This window comes from Eptesicus fuscus, chromosome 12, assembly GCF_027574615.1.
Source record: "Eptesicus fuscus isolate TK198812 chromosome 12, DD_ASM_mEF_20220401, whole genome shotgun sequence".
Taxonomy (NCBI): domain Eukaryota; kingdom Metazoa; phylum Chordata; class Mammalia; order Chiroptera; family Vespertilionidae; genus Eptesicus; species Eptesicus fuscus.
This window is the reverse complement of record NC_072484.1, coordinates 32,662,460-32,675,376: the sequence shown is the minus strand read 5'-3', so window position 1 is coordinate 32,675,376 and position 12,917 is coordinate 32,662,460. Positions and strand designations below refer to the sequence as shown.

The 12,917-nt window shown below is 43.7% G+C and overlaps 1 protein-coding gene and 1 non-coding gene across 2 annotated transcripts in view; both read right to left on the bottom strand.

Moving 5' to 3' along the window:
* Positions 1-12,917, bottom strand: part of TM9SF4 (transmembrane 9 superfamily member 4) — a 48,525-nt gene that overhangs the window by 21,926 nt on the left and 13,682 nt on the right. Inside the window, exon 2 of the mRNA XM_008140960.3 lies at positions 2,201-2,314. Coding sequence (XP_008139182.1) covers positions 2,201-2,314 — 114 coding nt within the window. The remainder of the gene's footprint in view (positions 1-2,200; positions 2,315-12,917) is intronic.
* Positions 5,091-5,225, bottom strand: LOC114231457 (small nucleolar RNA SNORA5). The gene has a single exon (XR_003617415.1). It is a non-coding gene; the product is annotated as a small nucleolar RNA SNORA5 (small nucleolar RNA).

The window sequence follows — 12,917 nt, the reverse complement described above, 5'->3', positions numbered from 1 at the left end:
GTATACTCTATTGCCCACAATTCTGAGTTATTTCATATTTCATTAAGTTTATTAGATTACATTACAGACTTGGTTTAAAATCACAAACAAATTCAATATATATTGAAAGTCTTCAACATACTGATTATCCTCTGACCCTGGAATTTCACTTCTGGGCATCTTTCCTAATAACTCCAAATGAGGACAAATCTTCAGGAACAAAGAGGTTTTACTCCTTATTCATAACCATAGTGGTCTCTGCTTCTAGTTTCTTGATCCCATTAAGCTGCTTATAACTGATGCCCCAAATGAGCATGATATGTAGCAATTTGAAATTTTGATAATACCTAAAATTTGGTGGCAAACTAAGGGACATATACGTGAAAGCAAGTCATGTGGACAGCCCCTTGTGACTTTCTTATCTTCTGCTTCTCCTTTTGAACACTGGGATGCTCAGGACATAATAAAAACGTTATTTTCACACAATCTCACTGCTTGCTTTTGCACAGAGCAGTAAAGATGTGGTTCACATCAACATGGCAATGAAGCAAGAAATATACATTTATTTTAGAAGTAGAATTTATTGTAACTTTGTTAAGTTCTGCTAGCTATGTTTTATAGGATCACTAAGAATCTGAAGGATGCCCTAGCCGGTTTGGCTCAGTGGATAGAGTGTTGGCCTGTGAACTGAAAGGTCCCAGGTTCAATTCCGGTCAAGGGCACATGCCTGGGTTGTGGGCTCGATTCCCAGTGGGGGACTTGCAGGAGGTAGCCGATCCATGATTCCCTCTCATCATGGATGTTTCTCTCTCTCTCTCCCTCTTCCTTCCTCTCTGAAATCAATAAAAATATATTAAAAAAATAAAAAAGAATCTGAAGGATGACTCAAAAATTTCAACTACACATTCTTTTGTCTATGGGGGACTGATGGAGGTGTGAGAATGCTAAGTATTCTATACTGTAAACACTGCACAGAAAAAAAGACTAAGAAAAACAGACCAAAGTATTAAGAATGTTTATTTGGATGATGATAGAGGGGAGTCCGGTTAGGTGGGAGCCCTTGTACAAGGTTACACCCCTTCCCTGGTAGCAGTCTGTATCCAATGACTAACCCACTGGGGGGTTTGGAGAGGTGGTTCTCTTGCCTCAATTTAGAACAACTTTGAAGGACCAGCCATTCCAGTTCCAGTGCTTCCCACATGCCTCAGTTTACCATAGCTCAACATTCCCTCTGCCCAGCCCACTTCCCTCACTCCCACCAAATGCTGACCCTGAGAGTCTCCCCGGTACATCTCCTGCACCAAATCTCCACCTTACAGTTTGTTTCCTAGGAAACCATATCCAAGAAGATCCACCACCAACCCTCAGCCCTGCTTGGGGCTCTGAGAATGCCACCAAGAGTCCACTGTTTTAGAGACATAATCAAGATGTCAACCTGCCCACTGCCCCTGGTAAACCATTTATTAAGTGACTCCCTTCCACTCTCCACCCTACCACAGTTGACTGACCCTCAGATCGGCATCCAGCCTGAAAATGTGAGGTAGCCCAGTTGGAAAGCCTCTGTCTGGATCCTGACTTAGGGCAATGCTCCTCAAATCCTAATTGTTCACATACCAACTTGCCCTATCTACTTACCTCTTATTCTACTATTGCATCTGACTCATTTTTCATAAATACATTTAAGAAGCAAACATTATATATCAGTATTAAAAACAGAAAATCGATAGCCATGAAACCTTGAGTTGAAGTACTAGCTATGTTTTCTAATATATGTTAAAACAAAAGTTATTAAAATATATTTGTCAACCACTTAAAATCATCTCATATACCACCACTCAGACATGCAGTACACATTTTGGAGATACTGAACTGGAGAAGCCAGCGGGTAGCAGAAGCTAACATTGAAAAAACAGAGGTCACAATAGGCTGTGTATGTACAGACAATATAAGTTAGGCAGGAAAGCTGGTAAGAGAGGAGATGGAGCAGATAAAAGAGGAAGGTAGAGATGTCATAGAAGAGGCAGACTGAGAGAGAGAGAGAGACAGAAAAAAATGAAGATGAGAGAGAGAGAGAGAGAGAGAGAGAGAGAGAGAGAGAGGCAGAGTTCCTAACTGGTACTGGTCTTTATTCTCTGCAACCACAGGAGGGATAAGACCAGCTCACCATGGTCTTCAACCACACTGCCCAGCACAGAGGCTCCAATGGTCCAGGAACACTTACCTTGATTTCTACAGGGTCATTCTGGTGGAAGTTGATTGGCGCGACCCCAGGGACATAGAAGGCTCTTGTTCCACACATGAAGGAGAGAAGCAGCAGGGACCACGGCAACCAAGCCTGCTTAGAAAAAGAGAGGCCTAGGTTGGAATGAGGGAAAGAAGTGAACATCTCTCTGGGGCAGACCAAGTCATAGTAGGTTTATGTCTACTTTAACTGACCCAGTCTCATTCCTACTCTGGGAAGCCTGAGATGCTACCTCTTACATGCCCCCAAAGAATACTACAAGGAATCAATTCTGCACTTCCAAAAACGAGCAATAAAATAAATGAAGTAATAATTAACATGGGCAAAAGACTAATACAGGAGCTACATTTCCCCACTTCTGGATCAATGTTCCTTTAAAAAAATATATGTTTTTAATTTATTTTAGAGAGGGAGGAAGGGAGAAAGGGAGAGAGCGAGAAACATAGATGTAAAAGAAAAACACTGATTGGCTGCCTCCCATTTGTACCTTCACCTGGACGGAACCCACAACTTGGGCACATGCCCTGAATGGGAATTGAACTGGTGACATTTCAGTGCACAGGATGATATCCAACCAACTGAGCCACACCGGCCAGGGCTGGATCAATGTTCTTTTAACTATTTTATATTATACTAGAGGCCCAGTGCATGATTAAATCATGCACGTGTAGGGTCCCCTAGGCCTAACCTGCCATCCAGGCCATATCCACTGCCCCACAAAGCCTAGCACGCTCCGTGGACACTGCTGGCAGCCTGCTCCCCGCTTTTGATGGCAGGGGGTCCACTGGTGCTGGAGCGGACACATAGCTCCCCGCTTTCGATCGCGGGGGAGCTGGGTGTCTGTCCGCTGGTGCACCAGGCCTTTCAAAAGCCTCCGGCGGAGGTTTTTGGCCTGGTGCCGGAGCGGACAGACACCCAGCTCCCCCGCTTTCGCTTTCGATCGCGGGGGAGCTGGGTGTCTGTCCACTGGTGCCGGAGTGGACACCCAGCTCCCCGCTTTTGATGGTCAACGGCATGATGTGGGCTCGCTGCCCCAGGGAGAGGCTGTGGGACAATTGGGGGTAGGGCCAGTCTGGGGGAAGTGTTGCAAGGGGGTTGGCCGGCCTCCCCACCCTCCCCCTGGCCGGCCCCACCCTTGATTGGGGTTGGAGAGGCTGATCAGGGGCAGGGCCAGCTGGGGGGAGGGGCCAAGGGAGGTTGGCCGGTGGCCCTACCCCCCACCCCACATCAGGCCTGTTTGCTGGCCGCAGTGGGCATCACAGCTACAGGTCTTTCTGGTGGTTACAGCGTTTTGGTCACTGGCTTTTTATATATATAGACTAGTGACTCGGTGCACGAAATTCGTGCACATTAAAAGGGGATTAATTAGAGGAAATAATTTAATATTGCTATTTGCCCTTTCTCTATAATAGAAGTGTCAGAGATGAAAGAAAATTAGTAAAATGTATATGAAAACCTTCCTCCTGTCAGAGTCTGGGGCACACCACAGGACACAGAGTCAAGTCCCCGCCCACCGCCCCCCCCCCCCCACCATTGGGCTAGATCCAGACCTGGCCAGTCCCACCCTTGTCAAGCCCTGCCGGGCAGTAGGCGTAGCCTCAGGTCCCCTGGCCGGCGCCAAGACAGGGGGCATGGCCTGAGGTCCCCCAGCCCAGACCAGGGCGGGGGGCGTGCCTTGAGGTCTTCCATCAAGTCCCGCCAGGTGGGGGACATGGCCTGAGATCCCGTCAAGCCCCGCTGGGTGAGGGGCATGGCCTGAGGTCCCCCGTCAAACCCCACCAGGTGGGGGGGGGGCGCAGCCTCAGGTCCCCCGGACCAGCACCGGGAGGGGTACGCAGCCTGAGTTCCCCGAACCAGCACTGGGGGTGCACCTTGAGGTTCTGGGTGGGGGGCGTGGCCTGAGGTCCCCTGTCAAGCCCCGCTGGGCAAGGGGTGCAGTCTGAGGTCCCCCAACCTGGTGCTGGGGTGGGGGGCGCAGCCTGAGGTCCCCCAGCCTGGTGCTGGGGCAGGGGGAGCAGCCTGAGGTCCCCTAGCCCAGCACCAGGATGGGATGCGCACCTTGAGGTCCCCCGTCAAGCCCTGCTGGGCAGGGGGCGTGGCCTCAGGTCCCCTGGCCTGGCACGGGGCGGGGGGGGCGGGGGGCCTGCGGCCTGAGGTCCCCTGTCAAGCCTCATGGGGGCGGGAGAAGGCGTAGCCTCAGGTCCCTGCTGATTGCTCGTTAAGGCTCCTTATGGGAACTTGGCCTCAGCTATGGGTGCAGCCATCTTTGTGATGGAGTGATGGTGAATTTTCATATTACTCTTTTTAGATAGGATTACCCTCTTGTAGAGCTAGCAGGGAATAAAGCTCCAGTGTTCCATTTATTCCTATTTCTCTATATAGTAACAGGCTCACTTTGTAAGGAAGCTCCTCGTTACCAACATATTTTCCTATAAGCCTTCTTCAAAGTTGTACTGACCTCATCACCTCCCACTCTCCTCCTTACTCAGCTCTAGCTACACTGGCCTTCTTGTCTCCTGACAGCAAGCCCTTCTCCACACCTCAGGGCCATCACCTTTACTGTTCCCTCTGACAGAATGCCCTTCCCACAGATATCTGCATGGCTCATCTCATTCCTATTCCCAGTGCCTGGCACAAAGTAGGCACTTCTGCATGCAGGGTAGTCATCTGGGAATCAAAGGCAAGAAAGATCAACTACTTGTCTCAAGAAATTCATCCCATCAAAGCATGGCGTTCCTTTCACTAATACCATCCTTTTCTCCCTTAAGGAACTAGAGCTTCATGATACTCTCTCTGCATGGTCTGAACAAGGAACTTTTGTCATCCATACCTCGATCACCAACTCAATACTTCTTTGTATTTATTTTCTTGGTGTCTGTAACCAAATTTATCCCTGAGGCCCAGCAGAGGGGATCAGGGCCCATGAGTCACAGTGTTTCTATGGCAGCCGTTTGGGCCAGTGTCTGCCATGGATGGGGCAGGCACCGAATTTGACATGGCTGCAGGCCAACTCAATCTTGGTTTTGCATTTGTCTTCTCTCTCCACCCCTTTTACTGCAGCAGCATTTCAGACCTTCATTTCCTCCCACCTGGACACTGGACACAGCCTCCTGATCACCTTGCCTTGGCAGCTGCTCCATCCTTCAAGTTACGCTCCCCTCCCCCATGCAGGTTATTCTTTCTGAACCTTAGGAATCAGAATCACTCAGAAGACTTGCCAAACATTTAGGCTGGTCTGCATTTTCACCAGGAGCACAATGGTAGAATAAATAGCTTTAAAAGTTTAAGTTTTTGCTCTGGCTGGTTTGGTTGAGTGGATAGAGTGTTGGCCTTCGGACTGAAGGATTCCGGGTTTGATTCTGGTTAAGGGCACATGCCCGGGTTGCCAACTCGATCCCCAGTGGGAAGCGTGCGGGAGGCAGCCGATGGGTGATTCTCTCTCATCATTGATGTTTCTATTTCTTTCTCCCTCTCCCTTCCTCTCTGAAATCAATAAAAATATATTTAAAAAAATGTTTAAGGTTTTGAGCTCAGTATACTTTTTTATAGATACACAGGTTGATCAAAGTCTTAAAAACAATATATTCACAGAATATTTTCCCCTGGATTTGTTGTGAACGTTTATAAGTATCTGCCAGCTAATGTTCACTATGAAATATGAAGTAATAGTTTGATCCCTAAAACAACAGTGAAAAATGGATAAAAGAGTCGTATCATATTTGGTAATTAGAAAGTCTGCGGAATTAGGGATGAGAGGAGGAAAATCTTTAAAGGAAACGGCAAAACTAGAAGGTAGAAAATTGCCTAACAGGGCAGGATTCTGTGAAAGACAGTACTTCCCATCCCCCACTCCTACCTCCCTTTCTTTTATCTTTCTAAATTAATTTAAATTTCCTCTAATGTTAACATTTGACATAATCATGGGTGAATAAGCTTTTAAAAAATAACTACTTTTAAAAAGTTTTGAAAAAGTAAAACATATAGTAAATAATTAAAACAGTACAAATGGGTATACCATGAAAAAGAAATCTTCCTCTCACTTCAGCTCCCCAAAGACAACTGCTCTCACCAGTTCCTTGAAAATCCCTCTACAGATATTCTCTAAATATATATATAACTGATTTCAGAGAGGGAGAGGGAGGGGGAGGAGGGGGGAAAGAGATAGAAACATCAATGATGAGAGAGAATCACTGATCAGCTGCCTCCTGCATGCCCCACATTGGGGATGGAGCCTGCAACCTGGGCACGTGCCCTGACCAGGAATGGAACTGTGACCTCCTGGTTCATAGGTTGATGCTTCGATGTTCAACCACTGAGTCACACTGGCCAGGTCCTCTACAGATATTCTATGCATGCACAGAGGGAAGGGTTTAGTGGTATGAGTTTGCCTTGAATACAACAAACAGAGTTTTATTCTTTCTTTCTGTGATGACTGTGCGCTGGCCACAGCATCTGATTTCCTCTTGATCAAAGACTTCCTCCACTGAACAGTTATTGGAAGATTTGGTCCCTCTCTCTCTGGAACCCTTTACTAGGCCTCACTAGTCAGTGCTTAAAATATGAGTGCGTAGTGCGAGAGAAATAAACCCTGTCCTCTTTTTTCCTGTAATTCCTTCGTGCTGGAATTCCAGTTCATTAAACTGCAAAAAAGATAAATCCTGGGTTACTAGCATAAACTGTTATCCAAAAGTAGTTTAAAAATAAAAAGAACAAACGCTGAATTTTTTAAAAAAGATGCAGAAAACAGACGATCCTCACACAAAGATACTATCGACAAACGTCAATTCAGACCTCCGTTACCGCCATTTGTCCACCATCCAGAGCTGGGGGATCAGTGCTGACATGTACACATAAGGAACTACTGGACATTGAAATTGAGTCTCAAAAGAACTGTTGGTCCAGGGGGAAGCTCGCTACAGACGGATTCATTTGCCTGTCAGCATAACTATTATTGCTCGTCTCACATTCAGTGCTTATTAGTATATATCTAGTGACATATGATCTCGCTCATCTAGGGGAAATGATGAACAACATAGACTGAGGAACAAGAACAGAACCAGAAGCAAGGAGGCATCGATCGGACTATCGGGCCTCAGAGGGAGGATAGGGGAGGGTAGGGGGAGGGTGGGGGGGAGGGGGAGAGTTCAACCAAAGGACCTGTATGCATGCATATAAGCCTATCCAACGGTTAAGTTCAACAGGGGATTGGGGCATGCGTGGGGAGAGGGGTGGGATGGGAATGGGGGGATGAGGACAAATATGTGACACCTTAATCAATAAAGAAATTTAAAAAAAAAAAAAAACAAAAAAAACGTCAATTCAATTTATCTTAGAGGAAGGACCAACAGATGAAAAATGGCAAATATTTCCATAATATGCTAGAATCTTTTTTTTTTAATTTTTTTTGTATTTTCTTTTTTTTTTAATATTTTATTGATTTTTTACAGAGAGGAAGAGAGAGGGATAGAGAGTCAGAAACATCAATGAGAGAGAAACATCAATCAGCTGCCCCCTGCACACCCCCCACTGGGGATGTGCCCACAACCAAGGTACATGCCCTTGACCGGAATCGAACTTGGGACCCTTCAGTCCGCAGGCTGACGCTCTATCCACTGAGCCAAACCGGTTTTGGCTATGCTAGAATCTTTGACTGCACCAAGATGACACTGTCAGTGTTAGACATTAAAATGTCATTGTTTTGATATTCCATATGCTGAAGGGATTATGAACAGGAACACTTCTAGGGGACAGTTTGGCATTCTATCAAAAGCCCCACAAAAGTGCACTTTTCATACTGAATTATGGTCACTTAAGTATCTACCATCTATCCAGCTAATCGCTTGTCTAGCTTTGTTGACAGGGGTACTCAATAAATCCTTATCAAACAAATTAATAAGCACCAACCAACTTCTGATCTATAAAAATATAAAACCATCCACTCACATAAAGGTTAAATAGCATGGTCCTTTAAAATATATATATATATTGATTTCAGAGAGGAAGGGAGAGGGAGAGATAGAAATATCAATAATGATAGAGAATCATTGATCTGCTGCCTCCTGCATGCCCCCTACTGGGGATCAAGCCTGAAACCCGGGCATATGCCCTTGACAGGAATCGAACCAGGTACCTTTCAGTCCATAAGCTGATGTTCTATCCACTGAGACAAACCAGTCAGAGCAATACTATCGTTCTTTTGGTTTCTTAAAGACTTTTAATTGATTTTTTTCAAAAGATTTTTAATTGATTCTTAGAGGAAGGGATAGAGAAAGAAACACTGTTTTGCTTTCATTATATTTATTTTTGGATACTTTGTATTTGCATATTTTCTTTTACAGCTGTGATTTAGAATTTTCTTTTCTTTTCTTTTTTTAAATTGATTTTTAGAGAGGAAGGGAGAGGGAGAGAGAGGAACATTGATGTAAGAGTGAAACACTGATTGGCCGTTTCCTGCATGCCCCCTACTGGGGACTGAGCCAGAACCCCGCATGTGCCCTGACCAGAAATTGAACTGGCAACCTTTTGGTGCAGGGGACGACATCCAACCAACCAAGCCACACCAGCCAGGGCTGAATAATATGACCCTGGAGAATTTTTTTTTTAATTGTCAAATTTAAGTTCTTGACACTTCCCACCATTCTACCTGTCTAAGGACCTTGCTTAAGAATCCCTGAGGAGCCTGGCCAACATGGCTCAGTGGTTGAGCATCACCCTATGAACCAGGAGGTCATGGTTCAATTCTGGTCAGAACATATGCCCGTGTTGCATTGCAGTCTCCATCCCCAGTGGGGGTGTGCAGGAGACAGCTGACCGATGATTCTCTCTCATCACTGATGTTTCTATCTCTTCCTCTCTGAAATTAATAAAAATATATTTTAAAACAAAGAATCCTTGAGGATACCTATTACACCTACACCCTATCTGTATATAAAGAATAGTGGTTCTCAATGCTGATGCATATTAGAACAAGCTGGGGAATAAATTCCCAATCAAAAGGTGTAGAGTGGCTGATTAAATAAAAAGACCACATACCAAGATCCAGAGATATGCTGTCTACAAGATTCACTTTAGAACTATCTATAGACACACACAGGTTGAAAGTGAAGGTATAGAAAAAATATTCCATGTAAATGGTAACCAAAAGAAAGCAGAGATAGCTATTTATATTAGACAAAATAAACTTTCAGTCAAAAACTGTGTCTAGAAACAAAGATCATTATATATATAATGACAAAGGGTCAATTCAATGGGAAGATATAACAATTAAAGATATATATGCACCCGACATCAGAGCATCTAAATATATAAAGCAATTATTGACAGATCTGAAGGGAAAAATTGAAAGCAATACAACAAGAATAGGGGACTTCAATATCCCATGTATAATAATGTATAGAACATCCACTCAGAAAAATCAATAAATGGCTGACTTGGAACACTACAAACTAAATGGACCAAACAGACGTAATATAGAACTTCCCACCCAACAGCAGACTATACATTCTTCAAGTGCACGCAGAACATTCTCCACGTCACAAAACAAGTCTTAAATTTAAGAAGACTGAAATCATTCCTTTCCTGACCATAATGGAATGAAACTAGAAACCAGTAACAGCAAAAAAAAAAAAAAAAGAGAGAGAGAAAGTCTACAATTATGTGAAAATTAAGTAACACACTCTAGAACAGCCATTGAGGTCAAAGAGGAAATGAGAATTTAAAAAGTTCCTCAGACAAAAGAAAATGAAAATACAACATACCAAAACACATGGAATGCATTAAAAGCAGTATTAAGAGGGAAATTTATAGTGAAAAGTGCCTTCATTCCAAAAATATCTGAAAACAAACAAAACAAAAAACACAACCTATCTTTACACCCCAAGGAACTAGAAGAACAAACCAAGCCCAAAGTTAGCAGAAGAAAGGAAATAATAAAGATTAGGGCAGAAATAGGAAAAAAAAAACCCCAACAGAACCAAGAGTTGTTTTTTTTAAAAAAGATAAACTTGACAAACACTAAGGAAAAAAAAGAGAAGACTGAAATAAATAGTATCAGAACTGAAATAGGAAACATTACAATAGATGTCTTGGAAATAAGCAGGATGATAAGGGACTATAATGAATAATTAAATGTTAAAAAATTGGATAACCTCGAAGAAATGGACACATTCCTAGAGATACACACCCTACCAAAACTGAATCAAGAAGGAATAGAAAGCCTAAACAGATGAATAAAAAATAAGATTGAGTCAGTAATAAAAAAAACCTCCCAACAAAGAAAAGTCCAGGAGCAGATGGCTTCACACAGGTGCAGTTTATTAAACATTCAAAGAATTAATACCAATCTTTAAACTCTTCCAAAAAACAGAATACGGAATACTTACAAACTCATTTTATGAGGCCAGCATCATCCTGATTCCAAAATCAGACAAAGATACCACAGAAAACAACATGTCAATATCCTTAATGAATACAGATAGAAAAGTCCTATATATTAAAAGGGTAATATGCAAGCTGACCCTAACAGGGGAACGACCAGTTGCTATGACGTGCACTGACCACCAGGGGAAGACGCTCAACGCAGGAGCTGCCCCCTGGTGGTCAGTGCGCTTCCACAAGGGGAGCGCTGCTCAGCCAGAAGCTGGTTCCTGGCTGGCCAGTGCAGCAGCGGTATTGGGAGCCTCTCTCGCCTCTGCGGCAGCACTGAGGGCTCCCGGGCTGTCAGAGAGATGTCTGACTGCCAGCTTAGGCCCAATCCTCTGGGGAGCGGGCCTAAGCTGGCAGGTGGACATCCCCCAAGGGCTCCCGGGCTGCCAGAGGGATGTCTGACTGTCAGCTTAGGCCGGATCCACTGGGGAGTGGGCCTAAGCCGTTAGTCGGACATCCCCTGAGGAGAACCTGGACTGCGAGAGGGTGCAGGCCAGGCTGAGAGACCCTCCCTCGAGTGCATGAATTTTCATGCACCAGGCCTCTAGTCCTCAATAAAATACTAGTAAACCAAATTTAGCAGCACATTAAAAAGATCATATACCAAGATGGAGTGGGCTTTATCACTGGGATATAAGTATGGCTTCCATATGCAAATCAACCAATGTGAGTGATAAACCACATTAAATGAGAGAAAACTCCCCATATGATCATTTCAATAGATACAGAAAATGCATTTGACAAAGTTCAACATCCATTCATGACTCAAATTCTCAACAAAATAGGTATAAAAGGAACTTACCTCAACACAATAAAGGCCATATATGAAAAGTACACAGTTAACATTATTATTTCCTTTTTAATTGAATTTATTGGGATGACACTGGTTAATAATAAAAACATTAGTATTTCCCCTCCTAAGAAGGAAGATATCAGAAACCCCCCCCCCCCTTTTTTTAACCTTATCTGATATGTGATTTGAAGCCAGAGCAGAGGATTACAATCTCCTGGGTTATCAAGCCAATTAAATCTAAGAAGTCACCCAAGTTCTATCTTCTTCTTCTTTTTTTTTAAACTTTATTTTCTTTACAATTTAATTGCACATGTATATTTTATTTCTTTATATTTTTATTGATTTTTAGAGAGGAAGGGAGAGGAATAGAGAGATAGAAACAATGATAATAGAGAAACATCATCAGTCCATTGATCAGTTGCCTCCTACTGGAGATCAAGCCTTAAACCCGGGCATGTGCCCTTGACCGGAATCTATCCCAGGACCTTTCAGTCCGCAGGCCAATGCTCTATCCATTGAGCCAAACTGGCTAGGGCCTACATTCTTTTGCAACTAGAATCCTCCAATCTTAGCAGAGAGACTCCACCCTTGGGAACTCAGAGGCTCCTTGAGAGCTCAGGTTGCAGAGGAATAAAAAGCAAATACTCACAAACGTCAATACACTTATTCCAAAGTCTCAAACTAATGGAGCAAGTACACACACACAAAAATAAAAACAAATAAAAAGAAAAGAACCCAACAGTGAGGATAATACTCACCCTGGTAGAAGTCAACACTAAAAAGCAACAGGAAGCCACAGAGTCACTGAACACCTACAAAGTAAGTTCAAGGCACTGTGGCAGACATTTTACAAATACTGATTTGTGCCATCCTCACAACTACATATACCTGGGAATTTTTGTCATCATTTCAGATGATTGCTAGTTAACTCGAGACCCAAAGATAAATAATTTGCCCAAGATCAGAATGTAGAGAAACAGGTGTGCTCTTTTTTGGCAGGTGAGTTGCATTAAACAATGATGAGCATTCAAGGATGATATTGATAACATCTGCAGCTAATATTTACTGAATGCTGATTGTCTGCCAGGTACAGTTCTAGGTTCTTTTCATGCAATAACCCAATTAATTTTCACAACAATCCTGTGAGGTAGAGACTCATTATTCTCATTTCACAGATCAGAAAACTGAGGTTCAGTGAGGTGACATAACACTGGCTAAGACAGGACTTGAACCCAGGCAGTCCATTCTCTAACCAGTACAGAAATTAGTTCACTATTTACTGAGCACCTACTATGTGCCTGGCATTATGCCAGCCTCATAGAATGCATGCCCACTAGTTTTCAGCCAGTTGGGGGACAGGTCATCAGCCAATCACAATACTAGGTTCCAGATGCTATGATGGATTAAGAAGCTAAGGACAGTGTATTGGGGAGGGGTGCATAGAGCTATCCAAACTGGTACTGAAGAAAATAGACAAAA